Genomic DNA, 19,627 nt, shown 5'->3' on the forward strand with positions numbered 1-19,627 from the left:
ATATTTTGAAAAACATTGATCTGGCTCGCACCTGAGACAATTCTATAATATAGAATGTAAAAGGATTGAAAATAACAGAGTGTATGAGGTTAGAGAGGGTACTTATTTTGTATAACTTCTTTTTTAGTTGTATAGATAGATACACATATATATGTAGTGATATGGGAAACAAAATCAAAGGAAAAATTAAATGTCCTTACTACTTACAGCCCATTGACAAGTCCTTGAAACAGGCGGAGTGACCTTCTTCTAGGAACTCAGCTGCCTTGATGTAAATACTTGCTAAGGGCAAAAAGCAATCTTGGCCCAACCCCCAGGATCCTGTAAGTCTACTTTAACATATAAAAATTCATTTGGAAACTTCCTTTATCACTACCCCCAAGATATATGTTGGCAATCATCCTCCAAGCATATGACCCACTGATAGATATCTGAAGGGTCTCATGATGGAGTCTTTATTAAACAGTAATAAATGACATTTTCCTAACAAGAGCTAGCCCCCTCAAGGTCCTGGAAACCTTGCTTCCAAAATTCCTTAGAGACTGACTCTATCCCAAACCTCCCCTAAGCCCCCCAACTTGCAAGTATATAATGGGCCACTCCTCATGACCCCAGTGTAGCTCTTTCTGCCCCTGGGTCCTGTCCCTGTGCTTTCATAAAACCACCTGTTTGCACCAAAGACGCCTCAAGAATTTTCTTGGCCCTCAGCTCCAAACCCCAACATCTTTCCTACATCACGTAGTGTCACGATAGGAGATGTATTTCTTACTGTGGGTGGTAGCCAAAAAGTCTGAAAACCACTGATCAGCTTTCTGATCAGAAATATTACGATGTTCCGTATGTTGTATGATTGTCTGAGCTGCAGCCACAATGTGAAGAGAAGGAAGGAGGCTTCATAATCGCCTCCGAGCTATGTAGGCAGGCAGTGTATCTGCAGGACTGCTGGACTTCTAGACAGTGAAGGGCACGTGCACACAACTGCTTATAGAACAGAGGTCGACCACAGGGCCGGCCCTGATGGGGCTTGTATCTTTCCTGCCTATTTCCACGCCCAACCCTTCAGGGCACTGAATTAAAAGCCAGTAGACACAAGAGCCAGGAGCCTTTGGAGAAGGAGGCTATAAACATTTTGAACTGCTGGTTACCTTCGGCTTCTGGCCTAAAGGATCCCCAAGGGTGTACTCTGCAAAAAACCTGATCTTGGGGCTTGAAGTTTACAGAGACATCTACTAGAATTTGAGGATGCTTGAGTATCTGGAGAATGAAAGTAACAAAAGCCAGGTTGTCTCTTAAAAAGCAGGCAATTTGTGTTGCTCTTCTCACGTTTTAAATTGTTCATTCCTTGTTTTCCATATTTATTTTTAGTTGTTTCATTCTCTACATGTTTAGCACTTAGAGAATGTTAGATTCCTTTGACTAGTTTTAGTTTTATTTTTATCTTCCTTTAAAATAGCTTCAGCTACCCTCACTTACTCTTTATATTCCGTTTAAATTTTCCCTCCACTGTTGCCACTTTAAAACATTTTTGTTTCCTTTTCCAGCTTTTGCTTTATTCAGAAACACATCCTTGAAATTGTAAGCTTCTGATTCTAACATCTAAAATTTTAATTCTTTTGTCTCATTTTCCCCAGTTATACTTTGTAACTGAGCTTCTGGTTTTGTTAACTTGTGTAACGTATTGTTTTTTTCCTTTTTTTTTTTTTTTTGGTTTCTCTTATTTCAGCCTCAATTTCTCTCCCCCACCTTTGGCTTTATTGGTTTATAAGTGTATTTTCTTATTTGTAATTTTAATTATTCTCTTCCTTAGATAACGTGCATTTATCAGACTGACAAGCTACAGAAACGCAAAATGCAGGCTCTCAACCACTATACTCTTCAGCCTTCTTACTCTGTAAGCACTTTCCTCACTAACCAAACTAGAATATTTCCTCTACCAGTGTGCCCTAACGCATTTTTTCCCCTTAGATCCATCTTCTCTCTTGGCAGGGTTACAAGAAATCCTGTTGCCCGAATCTTTTCGTTTCCATGTACTCATTACAAAGAGCAAGAAGAAGCTACCTAGAGCCAAAAGAACCCAGAGTTTTTAAAACAGAGTCGACGAGCCCCTTACTGGATGGTTTCCACATGTCTGGTAAGTCTGCGCTTGGCCTGGGCTGGTTCCAGCTACAGACTGTCAGAAGGAAGTGCTTCTGTAATGTCTTAACCCTCCGTGAGAGTTTCCCAGAAAGCCCGCAGAATTAGGCAGAGGTGCTAAGAGCCTCCAAACCTTTGTCCAGACTGCTGGGAGGGAAGACGGCTTTCCCTTCAAACTAGCCAGAGGCATAATTTGAACAATTTAAATGACTGTGGCCAAGACTCTCTTCATTTAATGCCATCAGGTTTCTGGGAGGAGGTGTGTCAGTCAAAATCCAATGAGAAGACAGAAATTCCAAAGCAACTTGAACAAGGAATTAGAGTAAGGGGGAATTTACTAGTGAGAGAGAAAGAGAACTCAACAGAATAGAACAGCAGGCCTCAGAGGCAGTCACCACCCCTTCGGGCTGTGATAGGGGAAGGAGTCACCCAAGAGGGGGCTTAGGTCCAGACATTGCTGGAGAGGGTGCCGTGGGGCTCACTGGATGGCAGAGAGGTTCACTGAGAGGTCATCTCACTGGAACTTGCTGGAAAGCTGCTCTCTGGAGTGCTAGGCAAAGCTATCCTCTGAAAGCAGCCATACCCAAGAACTCCCGAAAAGCCACCTGAAAGGTGTGGGGCAAGTTGTCCAGGAGGAGGTGCCCGGCCAGCAGCACCCCATGAGGGAGATGCCCACAGACATGTGCTGGGGGAAGGTGCCCTCTACATGTACCCTGCGGCAAGGGTGCTGGAGCCTGGCTGCCTGGAGGAGCCAGCCACTCAGGACGAGGGCGCCCAGCAACCCTTTGCGAGGAAGCTGCCCACAGGAAGGTGCTCTGTGGGGCCAGCCGCTAGGCGAGGCAGAAAACACATGCACACGCACTCGTGCAGAGACACACACAGCAGGAGACATGGGAGGAACCCACCAGAGACAGGGAGAGAAGCTCCTTCTTCCGGCCACACTCCCCCAGCACCCTCTATTGACAAAGTTTAACATCCTGTTAACTACAAAAGAAATTCTTACAGGTTCAGCTCCACTATCACGGATGGAGAACGAGTGGATTTGAGCTAAGAGACAATGAACTGGTAATCGGACCAGAATACCCCTTTGGCTATTTAGCTTCTGCACTCACTCTTCCACACGCGTCTGAGACCCGTACAGCAGTGACGTAACTCTGTATTTCCATCGAACAAGATGTTGCTACGTGTCCAAGCGAAGACATTCTCACCCTTCACCAAATAAGGAGACGCACGGCCAGAAATGGTGCTGTATGCACTACTGGCTTCATTAATTACTCCCTAAATTCCATCAGTCCCACTGAATATTTTCTTATCTAATTACTATATTATAAGGTAAAGCACCACCAACTTGCATAAAATAAAAACGGGGAAAGAGAGAGAAATAGCATGTACACGTAAACATGTAACGGGCAAACAGGAGATCTGTAAAGCTATTACGATCCTCATTTCAGTAGTTGGCCATGGGCTATTGCTGATGATATCCATGGCTTCCTATGTTCCTCTACCTATTTATGTCCCTTGCTCTCAGCCAGAAGCTGAATCAGTCAGTTCTTCATCTGGTGGAGTGGCTCAAACCTTCATCCAGAGGACTGAGTCCTCAATCATCCTTTCCATTAATGTTTGTTATCGGTCATGGAACTCGTAAGGAGCACCCCCAAAGAGACCCCCTTGCCTTCAGTGTGTAGCAGCTACTCCATTTCCCTTTGGTAACTGGCCTCAGTCACTCCAGCCAGTAGAGCAACCCCTCATTTTTGGCATGTTTAGTGATATCAGAGCCCAAAATGGCCCGGTGGCAGTCTTCTCTTCAAAATTAATGGAACCACTGTGGTGTCCCCTGGATGAAAGCATTCCTCTCTTCAGGGCTAAGACTCCCATACCTAGCAAAGCTAGAAGTTGGCAGGACAGGAAGCAGAGATTCCGTGAATGGATTATTATGTATAAGAGTGAGAAGAGCTGCTCCTCTTTCCACTCCTGTATTCTGGCCATGGGTGAAATAATGCCATGTAATGGTCTCTGGTTCAAAGCCTGTATTGTACCCTGTTAAACAGAACCCCCTTCTTTCAGAGTGTCATCTCCAGGTGGTGGCATAACTGAATCTTCAGTGAGCCATTCCATCTTCAGTGAGGCCAGCCACTCTCAGGTTGTGGGGTATGTGGTAAGTTCAAGCAATTCCATGGTCATATGCTCACCGATGCCCTTCCTTTGCTGTGAAATGAGTTCCTTGCTCAGACTCAATACTCTGCAGAATGCCATGATGGTAGATAAAGATTTCTGGAAGTCTGGATGGTGATGCTGGTAGAAGCTTAAGAGCAGAGAATGCAAATCCATACCCATAGATGTGTCTGTTTCAGTGTGGATGAATTTCTGCCCACTCTCTGGTGGTCAATATAATCACCCTATTACCAGTCAGCTGGGGAATGGAAGCACCGATTAGTGGCTAGGTTTTAATGTAGGTCTCTGCTGTTGGTAGACTAGGCACTACTCAGTTGAGCCCACAGTCTCCATCCTGGCCACCATAACCACTTCCCCCCAAGGGGCCCACTGAGCAAGCACTAGGAAAAAGACTATCCGACAGCCACAGAGCATGGCATTTTACCCACCTGACTACTAAGGCTTCCTCTGCAGCACATGCTTACAGTGAGCACTTACACGGGACACAGAGCGCTTTACAATCTGTGCCTATTCAGAGAGGGAATCTGAACTGAGAAGAAGAAAACAGAGAAGAGCCCGGTAGTGAGGTGATACTGAGAGATTATAAATTCAGTTTGGGTTATGCTGAGTTTGAGATTCCTGTGGGACTTTCCAGTACAAAAGGGCATTTCTGGAACTCAAGGGAGATCCTGAGATGGAGAAACTTGGCTGCCAGTGACGTAGAGGAAATAATGGAAACCACGGATGGGGATGGAAGTACTCAGGGACAGTGTTGAATCTGAAGGGTTTGAAGGCAGAACTCTGCAGAACGGCTGCTGTGGGATGTCAAAGACCGAAAAGGAGAGGCTGAGTGAAGAAAACTCAGGGAGGGAGCAGTACCATGGAGGCAGAGGAGAAAATGTTTCTAAAAGTGGAAGTAATCAATAACTGTTACATACTAAGGAGAGAGAAGAAAAAGGTACAGGCAGAAAAATTCCACCAGGTTTGGTGAATTAAGAGATCATTGATAAGAGTAAAGAAAATAGTTTCAGGGCAGTGGTGGAAGCAGAAGCTAGACTCGTGGAAAGGTTCACAAACAAATACAGGGCAGGGAAGTCAAGTCAGTGAATGCCACCCATTCATTCAAAATAATAGGCTATGAAATGAAGTAGAAAAGAACTCTATACTATATAGCATTTCTATATTTGCATTTAAAAGGGAAATAGGATTTTGAGTTTTTAAGATGAGAAAGCTTGAACATCTTATAAAACAAGGGAAATCACATCCATGCTAAGGAAGACTGCAGGATAAGGAGAGGTGCATTTATTAGTACGCAATATCCCAGAAGAAGGGATGGAGTCAATGACTCAATCTCCAAGAACAAAGGGGGGGGGTGGGATGGGTGGGGGAAAAGAGAGGTCAATTTGCAGGCAGTAGAGAAGGAAGTTAAGGCTGGTTCTTCCCTCAGTTTCTTTTTCAGATTACAAAGCAAAATATTCCAGTGACTGGAAAGTCTGAGTCAATGGGACAGGACTGAAGAAAATCTATTGAAAGAGCAATAGTGGGAAATGGAGGGGGGGAAAAAAAAGAGAAATCTGATTGTTTAGTCAAATTTCATTTCCATCTTGAAGTCTCCTCTGCCCTTTCCCCTGGAGGTAAACAATATTAATAACGTGTATGCATCAATTAAAAATAGAAGGGTTTTTTTTTCCCCTAAAATGCCTGTTCTGTAGCTCTTAAATCCACTTGTCATTTTCTGCTACGTAGTTACTTCATCTCTTCACGTGAGTCTTTTAAGAATTAATTTGTAACTGCTTTTTTAAAAAAAGAATTGTTTCTCTGTATGCCTCAAAGCATCTGCCAGAGTGGGTAACACATTAACACAGTGGTTCGGGGGACAATCCCCCTACAACAAATCAAATTAAACCTAGTGGAATAAAATAGTTTTTCCCCAAATTACTACCTCACAGTTCTGGTGCCCAACTAGGTGGTTGTCACTTGGGGGCTGGTCTCCAGTGGCTGCAGACAGGAAGTCTCTGCAGCTCTCTCCCTCACATCTCTGGGGCTTGCTGTTGGCTACTAGCTGCGACGTACCGGGGGCTGTTAACCAGAGTACATGTACGTGGCTTCTCCATGTGGCCTGGGCTTCCACAGGGGATGCTGGCTGGGTTCCAACAGCGAGCGTCCTGAGAAAAAGGGTCAGGCACCTTTTATGATCTAGCTTTGTAAGTCATGCAGTACTGTTCTGTCACATTCTATGTATTAGAATTAAGTCACTAAGGCCAGCCCATACTCAGGGGAGGGGCATTTATGCTCCACCTAGTGTCAAGGAATCTGCAGATACTACATACAGTAAGTGCTAATTAGATGCCTGTTTAACCAGTTAACATTTTGGAAAAAGCTGAGAAGAAAAGCCAGAGGAGAGTGGTGCAGTCTTAAAAGGTCGGACTAGAAGTCAATAATAATGCTGAGAATAATCGACTTAATTAACCCATAAAATTTGCTACCCATGGCTGTTGTTTTACAAGTATTTGCTATCTTTTACAGTCTCCTTTTAGGATAAAGTCGGGTTGTTTAGTCTAGGAAGCTAACGTACAGCAGTGCTTCTCCCACTTTCATGTGCCTGAGGATTTCCTCGGGGACCTTGTTAAAATGCAGATTCTGGTTCAGTGGGTCTGAGTGGGGCCTGACGTTCTGCGTTTCCAGGTGAGCTCTGGGGCGATGCGGCAGCTGCATGGACCACGCATGAACAGCAAGCTAGCAGGAGCCTGTAGTGGGGGACTGCCCGGCTCCTGTGCTCTCTCCCTTCTCTGGGGGAGGCCGTTGCAGATGGGGGTATGCCCGCACGTCCTGATGTGCTGATGGGACCCCGACCTTCTGGTCAAGTGCGCTCTTGATGCCGGCAAGGTTAGCCTGTGCTTTCACAAGCCTTTTAGAATAGAAATACAGGAAGAGGGTAATATTCCTCTCTCCTGCAGTGAAGCACCGGACATAAGGCTTTGGTGTTACCATCCATGCGAGAAAGCCAATCTCCGGGAGGGATGAAGACATGCAGAGAAGAAAATCCAGGTGACATTCCGGCCCCTGGGGAGGCTCAGGTGAGACCCCCTTCAAGATTATGTGCGATAGTCTAATGTTCCTCCATCAAATTCCCTTCTTGGTCTAAATTTGTTCTAGTTGGGTTTCTATCATTTGAAACTTAAAAAGTCCTAACTAACATGGGGTGGGGGGGAGAAGAGGCTGTCTCCTGGAAATGCAGTACCCACTGGGATGGAGGACAACAGAAAACTTCAGACTGGATTACTACCCAGACATCTGGGGCCTAGGGTGAGGATGGACTGGCCATTCAAACATGCTCAAGGTGTATTTCTAACAAAGTGGAAGGACCACAGAGGGAGTTAAACACATGAGAAGCTAAGGCTCAGGGAAGAGAAGGGAATAGGAGAGTCTGGGAGCACCAGGGCTAATGCTCTTTAGAGTGACCCCTGGGCCTGAGTGGAGGTTTAAAACAAGAGCTAGGTAGAGTCCTGGCCGGCAAAGAACAGAGGGGTGAAATTTTCCTGTGTTAGGCACTGTATGACGTGCTTTACATTTATGACCTGATTTAATGACCCCTAGGAAAGTGTCCTACGTTGCTCCTGCCAGCTGTCCCTGAAACTCTAACACAGCCAGCAGCGGGCACTTCCACAATCAAAACAAGTCAGATCATACGAACATGAGTCCCATCGCATGAGCCTCACGCAGTAGACCCTACGACTGGGTATTCCATGGGCAAATCTGGATGTCCTCTGAGGTCTCTGAGGCTGCAAGCAGCCCACACGAAACAGTAAGCACCCTTTTTATGACAGTTTCCACCATGCTATGTTTGAAATAAGTGAATTTTTAATAACCGTGCCTTGGTCACAACTTCAACCACATCAATCCCATATTCAAGGGTCTGCACAGTTAAAATAAACCAAACGTTTTATAGCACATTTCCAAAACAGAAACATTGTTTGCACTGAGACAAAAAGGACTGGGTACTACCACAGCCTACTGTCCATGAATGGAAAGACTTTCGTAGTTACACTGCAAGGACACGTGCCGATGGGGCAGGCGGCAACAGGACGGAGATTCTGGAGAACACTTTCTTCGTGGTAAATGCCCTCGGGTAAAAGATGCGACAATGAAGTAATGAGGCTGATTTCATAAAGCCAAAATGGATGCTGATCTCATTATTTTATAGCCATACCTTGTGGTATGTTTATAAAATATTTCTTTCACAAGTTAAAACAGAAACTGCTACAGATGGATTTAATTTTGGTAAAATCAATGGAAAAAGTTCTATGTTAATGCAACATTTGTTGTAAAGATTCCAGAAACACACAAGTCAAAATTTCAAATTATGATTCCCACAGTAACTGTAACTCTGCTATACAACATACATAATGGAAGAAATGTTATCAACATATACCATAGTAGAAAATACTCAGTAAGCAGAAACAAGCTGAGTTATGCTTGTTGTGGGAATCATCATTTTCAACTAGCTGAGGATATATAAAAATTGAAACCATAAATGCATGCATTATTTTATGTATTTAATTCCAATTTTTCTTGATTCAATTTAATCAGCTTTGCATCCAAACTACATTTCCCTTTCATAAACTGCAAATGAATGCCTTTCATAATTTTAAAATTCACATCATTTGGTTTCTTTTTCTCCTGCAGGCTGCCTGTGCCGAATGGCATCGTTATATCCTGTCCCTCCCCTAAAAGGTCAGGCCACGTCTGCCAAGACCCATTTATTTATATTCCTTGTCTCCCCGAAGGGCACCATGGTGGGGGGGGGGGTGGCAGAAAAAGAATACCAAAGAGAACAAGAAGCACATTAAGTAGCTTACACAGGTGAGTAAGTGCAGCAGAACGAGGGACAGCAGCATCAACTTCTCCGTTGCTATCTTCCTAAGCCAAAATAAGGAAAATACACCACCATATATTTACAATTTCCAAAGTGTTTAGTCATAACATTATCTCATCTGATCCTCAGAACAACACTGTGAGAAAGGCAAAAAGAAAACCCTTTCCGTTGTTCAGCTCTTTGTGACTCCAGAATATATTTAAGGATGCGCTTTTATGGTATAATTTAAAGTCTGGACTATTTAATTGCACTTACAATATTACCCACTTACCACATGCAGAGGGTTTACTTATTATTGAAAGCAGAATATACTTTATGTAAAAAGATTATGGTTACGAGCTGAACATTTAACATAGTTTAGGCTTTCTGCTTTAACTATATTCTGAAAATTCAATAATGAAACAGAAAGAGAAATAACTGCCCTTTGAAACTCTGCCTGGGCAAAATTAATCCTGTATATTATATTCAGTATTACTTTTCCCAGTTTGGTTTTAACTAAGAAGGGCACCTTCTACAGGCTCTTTTACTTTCCAGCGGTCCTTACCATCAGGGTATGTTTCATTATATTCAAACTACATGACTTTGGCTCAAGATCAATCATATTTCCTTTTGACGCTAAGGAGCTCCGCCTCACCCTAGTGTTCATGACCTTGTGTAAGTGTTCGCAGGGTGCTATGGTCAACCCTTTCTGTCTCTTAGAGCTACTATGATCTGGCTAGTCAAGAGTAATTTTGTTTTCCCCTCTATGTACAAAAGAATCCCTCTCCATTTATTCAGATAAAATATCTAGTACACCAATAAAAAGATCAATTCAAATGAAGATTCAGAGCTGGCAAAAAGCCTTAATATCATTTGTTCTAACCTGAGAGTTTACAGTTAATCCTTTGCCTGTGAAAAGTATGACCATTTTGTACGTAATTAAAGGGTAATATTTTAAGTGTTAAAAGGAAAACAAATCATAAGGAATATTAATTTTAGGAGGTTTTATTGTGGAGGAAGAGTTGTCTTCTTAATGTTACCTATAATTATAAATCAGATCTTTGTAATGAATAAAGATTAACACATAAATTCTTGGAAAAAACAGATAAAATACAAAAAGGCATCCTGTGGGACATGAATACTCCACTTTCATAGTTTTTTTCCCCCCTTATATGCAAAAAAAACCCCCCAGTATCTAGGGCTGATGGCAAAACACAATCTCAATACAATTTTCAGTGATGAGAAAGATAGGAAGATGTCTGATTAGCTTAAAAAAATAAAAAATAAAAATAAAATAAATAAATAAAATCAGTGATGAAGATGTGAACTCTTACAATATCTCAGAGACCAGAGAGAGCTTTTCCGCCTTAAGCGACGCATCAGTCAAACATGAAGGCCGGGCCCTACGCGTGAACTTCCCGGACAGTTATCCACTCTATGGGATTATTTCAGGAAAGGTATAGATCAAGCCAGCAGACAAGGTTTACCTTAAACAGAATGAAACAATGTCTCTTTCAATATGGAAATGAAGAGGAAGTAATCAATTCTTGAGGATCACAGAATGCCTAGAAATGAAAAATGATGGGGTTTATTTCTCTGGAGCAATCAATAATATGAAATTCTCAAAGGCTGTACATTTCCCAGATAAACTGACAGCAAATAAGGTCCCAAAGACTATCAGTACTGTAAGTTAAGGAACTGATTTTTTTATATTTACTTATAAAGCTGCAGAATTCCATGAATGGCTGACAGTAAAATACTAACACACTGAAGAATGAACCACAGGAAGATTGTGAGAACAAGGTAAGTAGGTCCAACGACAGAAGAGTGTTAAATAACCTACTGTACGTTCACAAAATGGACACGGTGCAACCATTCACCACATGTTTTGAAACTTGTCCAAGAAGAGGGAAAGGGTTAACATACCATAAAATGAAAAGTAAAGTTACAGAATGAAATATTCTATATGTACTCTATTTGGGGGGAAAATGTACATAGAAAAAAGACCAGGAAAACACACACAAAACTGTTGACAGAAATTACCTCTGCTAGCGAGAGTTTAATGTCTTCACTTTTTTTTTTTCCTTTCCCAATGAAAAGGGGGTAATATTAAGGGGAAATTTTTATTTTCAAAAACAGCCATTAAATATACTCTGATCTCTGTCCCATCTTTTAATAACATGCACAACAAAAACCAAGTACAATTAGTTATTTTTCTTTAAGTTACAAAATCAACAGTTCATTCAAATTTAGTTTCCCTATACTTTTTGCCCAATTCACACACGAACAATGTATTGTTTAAAAATCATGACATAAGGGGCGCCTGGGTGGCACAGCGGTTAAGCGTCTGCCTTCGGCTCAGGGCGTGATCCCGGCGATATGGGATCGAGCCCCACATCAGGCTCCTCCGCTATGAGCCTGCTTCTTCCTCTCCCACTCCCCCTGCTTGTGTTCCCTCTCCCGCTGGCTGTCTCTATCTCTGTCAAATAAATAAAATCTTTAAAAAAAAAAAAATCATGACATAAAATTTTATCGAAGGTTGCAGTCTTCCACGCCATCTTCTTCACACATCACGTCTAGAAGATGAACTTCATATGCTTGATTCCATAAGTTTTGAAGAAAACCATTATAATGAGTGCCCACAATCCCAGAATAAAACCCCCAGGAGGATGCCAATCTTTCAGCTTCGGTTTCTGCAAAACAAAAAGGACAGGTAAACTTAACAATAATGGATCAAACAAATACTGATGGAACATAGAAATTCACAGGCTGTGTTTGAAGGGGAAGTAATTTAGCCAAATTAAATGTATTAGGACAGCAACAACAACAAAAACTTCTAACTGGGTAAATATTTCAACATGGTTCTTAACAAAGGTTAGTTTCAGATGCCATTTTGTTCCTTCAAAGAGGCTTCCCTGACTCCCCAGCCAAACAATCTCTCTTCACCCAAGCTCTTCAGTAGCCTACTAGTCCTTCTCACTTTGAATTTATGTATCCATTAGTTTGTTGGTTTTGTCTGTCTCTCCCACTAGACTATAGCTCTATGAGGATCATTTTGCTTGTATTCCCGGCATCCACCTGCCACAGTGCCTGGCACACAGGAGACATACATATATTATACTGATTAAGTCAGTGGAAAAACAAATGCTACCCAATTCCATTTGTTCTGATATTCAACAAATACTTGTTTGGGGGCCCATACCTTTGGTCATGTTAAGCCTTTGAGACAGCATGCTCCTTACTCCATTCTGCCTATCTGAAACTCACCAACTGAAATGGCAACTCCTTCAGGTTTTCCCACCTGATATATTCTTTTCTTTGAATGTGTAGCTCCTTCTACTCTTACTTCTATCTAGAAACATAATTATCTTTATTGGTTATCTCCCTGAAAACTTGCAGGGAGCAAAGTCTGGCTGAGTCCATTTTATATCCTCTTGTCCATTCTGACCCCTCAACACCCAGCCAGGTGTCTTGTATATTACTTTGTCAAGAAGGAAAGGCAGACCAGTCTTCTCCATTTAGCTGTCATTGCAACAGCTATGTTATGTCCCTGAAATTGGAGGTCTGTGACTGTGATCTTTTCATGAGGTTTACTTCCTAAACTACTGGCCAAGATTGTAAGGATAGTTATGATATGAGAATCATGTATTTTTTTAAGATTTATTTATTTGAGAGACAGAGAGAGAGCACGTGCGGTGTGGGGGGGGTGCAGGGTAGAGGGAGAGAGAGAAACCCAAGCAGACTCCATGGCGCTGAGTGTGGAGCCCAAGACAGGGTTTGATCCCACAACCCAATATCATGACCCGAGCTGAACCCAAGAGTCGATTGCTTAACCAACTGCACCACCTAGGCGCCCCTAGAATCATATTTTAGAGCAGAATTGCATGAAGAGAAAGTCATTAGTCACCTAGCCACCTAAACAAGCCAATGAAGGTTCATAAATCTCTTAGAGGTATCTGCATCTTAAGGTTTGGTTTCCCATATATAACCAGGACACCCAATGTTCTTTACTCAATCCTAAACTCATCACATTATAAGAGGAAAGGGGGCAGGCCGGGTGGAAGGAAGGAAGGGAGAGAGGGAAGGAAAGAAGGCAGGCAGGTAGGCAGGCAGGCAAGCTTCAATATAAAACAAATCAAGTCAAATCAACTGGAATTCATCAGTAAGGGCCATGCTAGTAATCCTGCCACATTTTACAGTTACTTATATTATCTATGCTTTAAAATATCTGATAGCTGCCTAATGTATACAACATTATAAACCCACTAAAAGAATTCAAAAGAATATTTTGATACATGTAAACTCTATTTTTCTTTTAATTTTATAAATGGAGAAATTATCTATGGAAATGCCTGGTTTAGGTGATCTTTCTGTAATGTCTTCCTTCTCTTCTGAAATTCTCCTCTCTTAGCTTCAGTGACACTCTCCCCAGGTTTTTCCTCTACTTCTCTAACCATTCCTTTTCAGTCTTCTTTGCTCCTTAAATCCTAGTGTTGTCTAGAGCTCTGCCCTCAGCCATTTATTCTCTCCCTTTATATAATCTCTCTGGGTGACACCTGTACCCTGGTTTTGACCTCTGTCAGCAAGCTCATGATTCCAAAATTTCTATCACTAACATGGAACTCTACGCTAAACTCTAGGTTTACATGCAATTAACAGACATCTCTACTTGGATATTCTAAAGGATCACAAACTTTACAATAGCCAAGAGCACATTCATTCCTGAGTCCTTCACCCAATTCTGTTCTCTCTTCCCTGTTTTCCATCACTCCATCCATATCAGGGGCATCACCATGTTGCCAAAGTGATAAAGCTGGAAGTCATTCTTAGCTACCCCAACTCTCAGATCTTCCCATTTCCGTGAGTTCCTAATTCTTACAGATTTTCTCACCATCATGCCTGTCCTTTCTAAGTTTTCTATTGCCACTGCCACTACCTTAGTTTTAGCTCTTATCATTTCTTATCAGGATCACTGAAATAGCACCCTGACTAGCTTCTCTTCCTCCAAGATGCCCTCTCTTTTCCATCTATCAATCATATTGCTGCTAGACACACTTTCCTAAAATACAAATATATATTTGTATAATATGTATACATATTTGTATAAAAAAGCCTCAGATGTATGCACATAGGTATTGTTTGTTTGAAGCACACATTACTTCTGTAATTTAAAAAATTAAATAAGTAATTTAAAAACGAAGGCTCAGTGTGGTGTGGTTCAAAGAACATGGGATTTAGAATTAACTGCTTTGGGCTCAAAGTTTAGTTTTAACACTTAAAGCCCATACTACCTATCAAGCCACTTCTCCACTCTGAATTTCTTTTTTTTTTATTTTTATTTTTTTAAAGATTTTATTTATTTATTCGACAGAGATAGAGACAGCCAGCGAGAGAGGGAACACAAGCAGGGGGAGAGGAAGAAGCAGGCTCATAGCAGAGGAGCCTGACATGGGGCTCGATCCCACAACACCGGGATCACGCCCTGAGCCGAAGTCAGACGCTTAACCGCTGCACCACCCAGGCGCCCCTCCACTCTGAATTTCTAAACCTATAAAATGGGCATAGCAACACAGCCCTCCTGGGAATGAATGAATGCACAATTACAGCAATGATGTATTTTCTGAAAATGTAGTCTGTAACTACCTGTTCCTACCTAGAAAACTAATGATTTGAAACTCAAAGTACATTTTAGATAACTTTCTTTTGTGTTTGTTAGTTATGAGGAACAATGTTTGAAACAATCTTATTTTTGTTATTTTAACTTGTATGAATTTCAATTCAAAATTAACTTGTCAAACTATTAGGACAGAAACCCACCTTACTATTTCGTATCATGATGGAGTTTTAATCAACCACATAATATAAACATAATTGACAATACTGTTTACAGTGGTTACCTGCCACACTAACTCTAAGTCTACTCTCGCCCCCTCCCATTCCTTCCAGAAAACTCCCCAAACACCAAAAATACTATAATCCAATTCTTCCTCATTTTACATTCTATTCAAAACTCTGCAATGGCTCTGATCATATGTGAAATGATGAGGATGACAGAGATTCTTTTCCTCCAGTATCTTACAAAATGGTAAGTTCAGTGGAATTTCAGATGGAAGAGCTTTTGTGAAACACTATGAAAAATCTTAATTTGATTCTAGTAGAAAATCTAGATTAATATAAAGCATAGTTATTTTAAAGACAGGGAAGGTAGATATCACAAGCATGTGAATGAAAAACAAGTGAGTAAACTAAACATGATTTATTACTGCTTGGTTTTTGTCATGTTTATTTTCTATTATTGAAACAATTTGTAATCCATGCCAAAGGGTTGAAAAAGCTAAACCAAAAATTATCTTTCCATAGATGGGGAAAAGATTGTCATTATTAGTTATTAGTTGAAGCACACATTTATACAATAGTTTGCAAGTGTTCCCTGGAAATTCGGTTTAAGAGTATTGACCTACCTGGGGAGACAAGATTCACGTTTTCCCCAATAACTAGGAGTCTCTGATTTAGATGGTATTTGAAAACACACACACACACACACACACACACACACATTAATGCTTGAAAAAAATTAAATAAATATTATCAAAATCTGGCATTAAACTCCTACCTATAGAAGAACAGGCTATAATATATAATATAGATGATTATTCCATAAGCCAATTTAATGAATTTCAGTGCTAAAAGAGTTCACACGATGTGAACTTTCAAGAGTTGTAACTTTCAGATAGTATTTAAACTGACTCATGCTTTAAAAAAAAAAAAGGTGAACATCATTTAAGTTCTATGATTTGTTAGAGATTACTGAAATAATAATCAAGTAGTTAACAGGAATCTTAGCTCTGCAGCTGTAGAAACTCTAGTTACTTTCCAATGAGATGGATTCCCTGAGGTCATAGTTACACCATTAGATCTTAAACTTAGCCAGAAACAGTTGCCAGGAAGACAACTACAGCTTCTCTGGTAGGCACTATCATTTCTCCCAAGATTGGTCCTGGCAGCTATGTTGACTTGACCTATTATTCCAAAGACTGGCTCAGAGAATTCTGGAGGCATTGCTTTCTGGTCCTTCAACAAAATATGTCCCATATTTAGACCACTAATGCCCAGGAGAGGACCAGAGAGAAGAGCAAAGTGCCAGAGCTTAGAATGTAATAATGGAGGACTAAGAAATATATGTACTCAATCCAAAATTATCATGGAATTTTGTATTTATTTACAGCATAACATGGTACAGGCTAACAAAAGCAGCAAATCTCAGCTTTCAAAATGACTATTTGTGGCTGCTATATTTTTTATTGTATATTCACTACATATTTTTGATTAACAAAAAATGGCAAATGAAATATTAAATAAATACAACTTGGACCCTTAGCTTAACAGGGCATCTAGGGGTGCCTGGGTGGCACAGCGGTTGGGCGTCTGCCTTCGGCTCAGGGCGTGATCCCGGCGTTATGGGATCGAGCCCCACGTCAGGCTCCTCTGCTATGAGCCTGCTTCTTCCTCTCCCACTCCCCCTGCTTGTGTTCCCTCTCTCGCTGGCTGTCTCTATCTCTGTCGAATAAATAAATAAAATCTTTAAAAAAAAACAAAACAGGGCATCTAAGTAGAATCATCAGTGCAGCCTCTCCCATCTTCTCAGGAAAATACGTATAAAGACACAAAAAGATAAGAGCACATCCTACTAAAATGAATTTAACCTCTGATGAGAAACCTCAGATAATTTCACTATCTGAAAGTCCTGGAAGCCAGGTCTACAAACAAATTAATCGTGGCCCAGTTTTCTGATTAGTACACACAATGCGAAGGATTGCTTTGCTCTGTGAAACACAGTAATTCTGTCAACTGAGAAAGGGACTTTAGCTCTCTCCTTTTTTCTGCCTGCTGTTCAAGAGAAACAGTGTTTACAAAGTGGAAGGGTGGCTTTACGAGGCAGCTGAAGTAGTGTAACTCGCTCCTATCCCCTCAGCGGCAAACCTCTCTATCATCTGAATACAATGACCAGTAAAGAACAAGTCAGAAGGTAGAGGGGCACTGACAATGGTTCACTGCATCTAAGAAGTTTCAGTATCCACATGAAAAGCTCTGAAGAGAAGGGAAAATACAGGAAAAATCCTTTTAGTAGCATATGTTAAGAAATAGGTTTTTCCATATACTTCCTCCTTTTAAAGTGCCCTCAAACCAGGCACAGGTAGCGTGGTAACAGAGGATCCTGGTTTAGTTTAGCAAAACTACATTTGACAACTGCCTACCAATCACAGGAAACATTTAACAAATTATTCCTCTGATGCAGGTCTGAGAAGGCATTCAAACTGAAGTAGATACGGAGACGCGTCCACATACTCCGTTGGCACGTACCAACGGCGTTCTAAGAAAAAGGAAAAAACACGGCGAGGTCTATGAGTAAAAATACTCCCACACACAAGAAAAATATCCTGAAGATGCAGAGAACATACCTCAGAATAAGATGTAATAAGAAACCAAAAGGTAATTTTGGAAAAATTTTATTTGACATTGACTTGAATAAAGATGCACAAGAAATGGAAAATAAAAGAATGGTACAAAGAGAAAAATTGTACAAGATACAAGGCAACAGGCTGAGATAAAAACGGAGCAAAATTAAAATCCACATTGACGAGGAAAATAGTGTCCTAAGCACATCTTTGAGTCCTTCATTTACCTAACTGTGGCAGATTGGTGGCAAAAAAATGGCCCAATTCTCCATACTTCCCTTGTGTTCATGCCCTTTGCGATCTGTGCCATTATAGCAACTCTCACCAATAAGTGGAATTTATATCCTTGTTCCTTGAATCAGCTGGCTTTGTGACATCTTTTGGTTGACAAAACGCAACACAAACAACAGTGTCCTAATTCCAAGGCTAGCCTCAAGAGGCTTTGCTTGCTTCTGCCCTCTCAGACCTCTGCTACCACCATGAGAAAAAATCTAGGCAAGGCTTCTGGAGGAAAAGACATCATGTGGAGAAGAACTCAGGTCCCCCAGACAAGAACCAGCCAACTCCCAGAAGCAGATCCGCCTAAGCAAGCCAGGACTGACCGCAGACTCAGGAGGGAACTCAGCCAAGCACAGAACTGCCCAGCTAAACTTGGCCTAAACTGTCAACCTGCAGAATTAGGAGCTAAGAAAATGGTTGATACTGCAAGTCATTAAGTTTTAGAGTGCCTTATTTAATGCATCAAAAGCTATGGAATACAACTACCGATGCAATTAATGTGGAAGGAAACACCCCAATCTTTTAGTATCATAAGAAAATAAGTTTCCATCTACATACTTGGGGCTTCAAATTTCTGCAGTAATGGTATAAATAAGAACAGCATAAAGGGCAACTAATCAACCTCTTGTCCACCATGAACTCTGCTGAGGTGGGGGAGGTCTGACAAGATAATCTCCTCTGACCCTCCTCGAATAAGAAATCCAGCCCCATTAACTCATCTAACTTTCACAAAGGACTTCAACCAGCATCTGTCACACCTGAACAGTTATCTAGAGCCAGACTCCGATGAAGCCATCCAGGAAAAACACCTGCTATACGTCTTCTAGAGTTAAATTTCATGAATGTTCTTTGCACAACCTCACCAGTAAAGGAGCTATGTTGATGCTCTTCCAGCACTCTCACGGTCTTTCTAGAAAGAGACTGACTTCATTTGCCACCATGCCAGGAATTGCTCTCCAGGAAATGAAGTAGGGAACCCAGAGGCTAATTCACTTACCTTCCTCTAGCCTTCCTCCTCCCAACTGCAATCTAGACTGGAAGTCTAGTTCCTTTCCTTTTGAAGTTAGTAATTAGTGTTATCCAGATGTTGCCCCCTGCTGGGGAAATGAACATCTCCCAGGATTTTGATGCATCTCTTATTCATGGTAAATTTGCAAAGCAATTAATCTAATCTAGAATAATTGAAGATACTTTATTTTTTATTATAATTTGTTAAATATAAAATTGACCATAGTCTTTCCTTCACTCTGATTTTAGTTTTCCTGTGACAAGAATATCCACTGTTAACATTATTACTTAATATTGCTCTGGAATTTCCAGCCAATCTAGATGTAACTTCTAGTAAGAGAAGTAAATTTTCGTTTTCAAATATTATTAGATATCAACAAGCTCTACAAAAATCAATTCATAATTATGAAGAATAAAGAGCTCAGATTTGAGATAAATATAAAAAAAACCTTTCAATATGTTACCAAAAATGAGTCAAAAAACAGAACAGGAAAAAAAATCCCATTCATAACGGCAATAAAAAAACATAAAATAACAGAAATAGCCATAACATGAGATGTAAGGTAAACAATCCAAATTATCCTATAAAATCGAGTAAACAGTCCTGAATATAAAAGAGGATATGATAAAGCTAATCTATAATGTTGTTTTCATGCAAAATAGAAAGATCAATGCAACAGAATAGAAAGCAGGCAATCAAGCCCAGTAGCCAAGAATTTAATACATGATAAAAGAACTATCACAG

General features: G+C 40.9%; 1 protein-coding gene across 1 annotated transcript in view; it reads right to left on the reverse strand.

Annotated features, from left to right (window-relative positions):
* Nucleotides 1-10,126: 10,126 nt before the first annotated feature.
* The window catches only part of PIGK (phosphatidylinositol glycan anchor biosynthesis class K), a 116,691-nt gene continuing 107,190 nt past the window's right edge, over nt 10,127-19,627 (reverse strand). Inside the window, exon 11 of the mRNA XM_002922312.4 lies at nt 10,127-11,832. Within this exon, the coding sequence (XP_002922358.1) occupies nt 11,716-11,832 (117 nt within the window). The 3' untranslated portion in view covers nt 10,127-11,715. The remainder of the gene's footprint in view (nt 11,833-19,627) is intronic.

Source organism: Ailuropoda melanoleuca, chromosome 2 (genome assembly GCF_002007445.2).
Source record: "Ailuropoda melanoleuca isolate Jingjing chromosome 2, ASM200744v2, whole genome shotgun sequence".
Classification (NCBI taxonomy): Eukaryota; Metazoa; Chordata; class Mammalia; order Carnivora; family Ursidae; genus Ailuropoda; species Ailuropoda melanoleuca.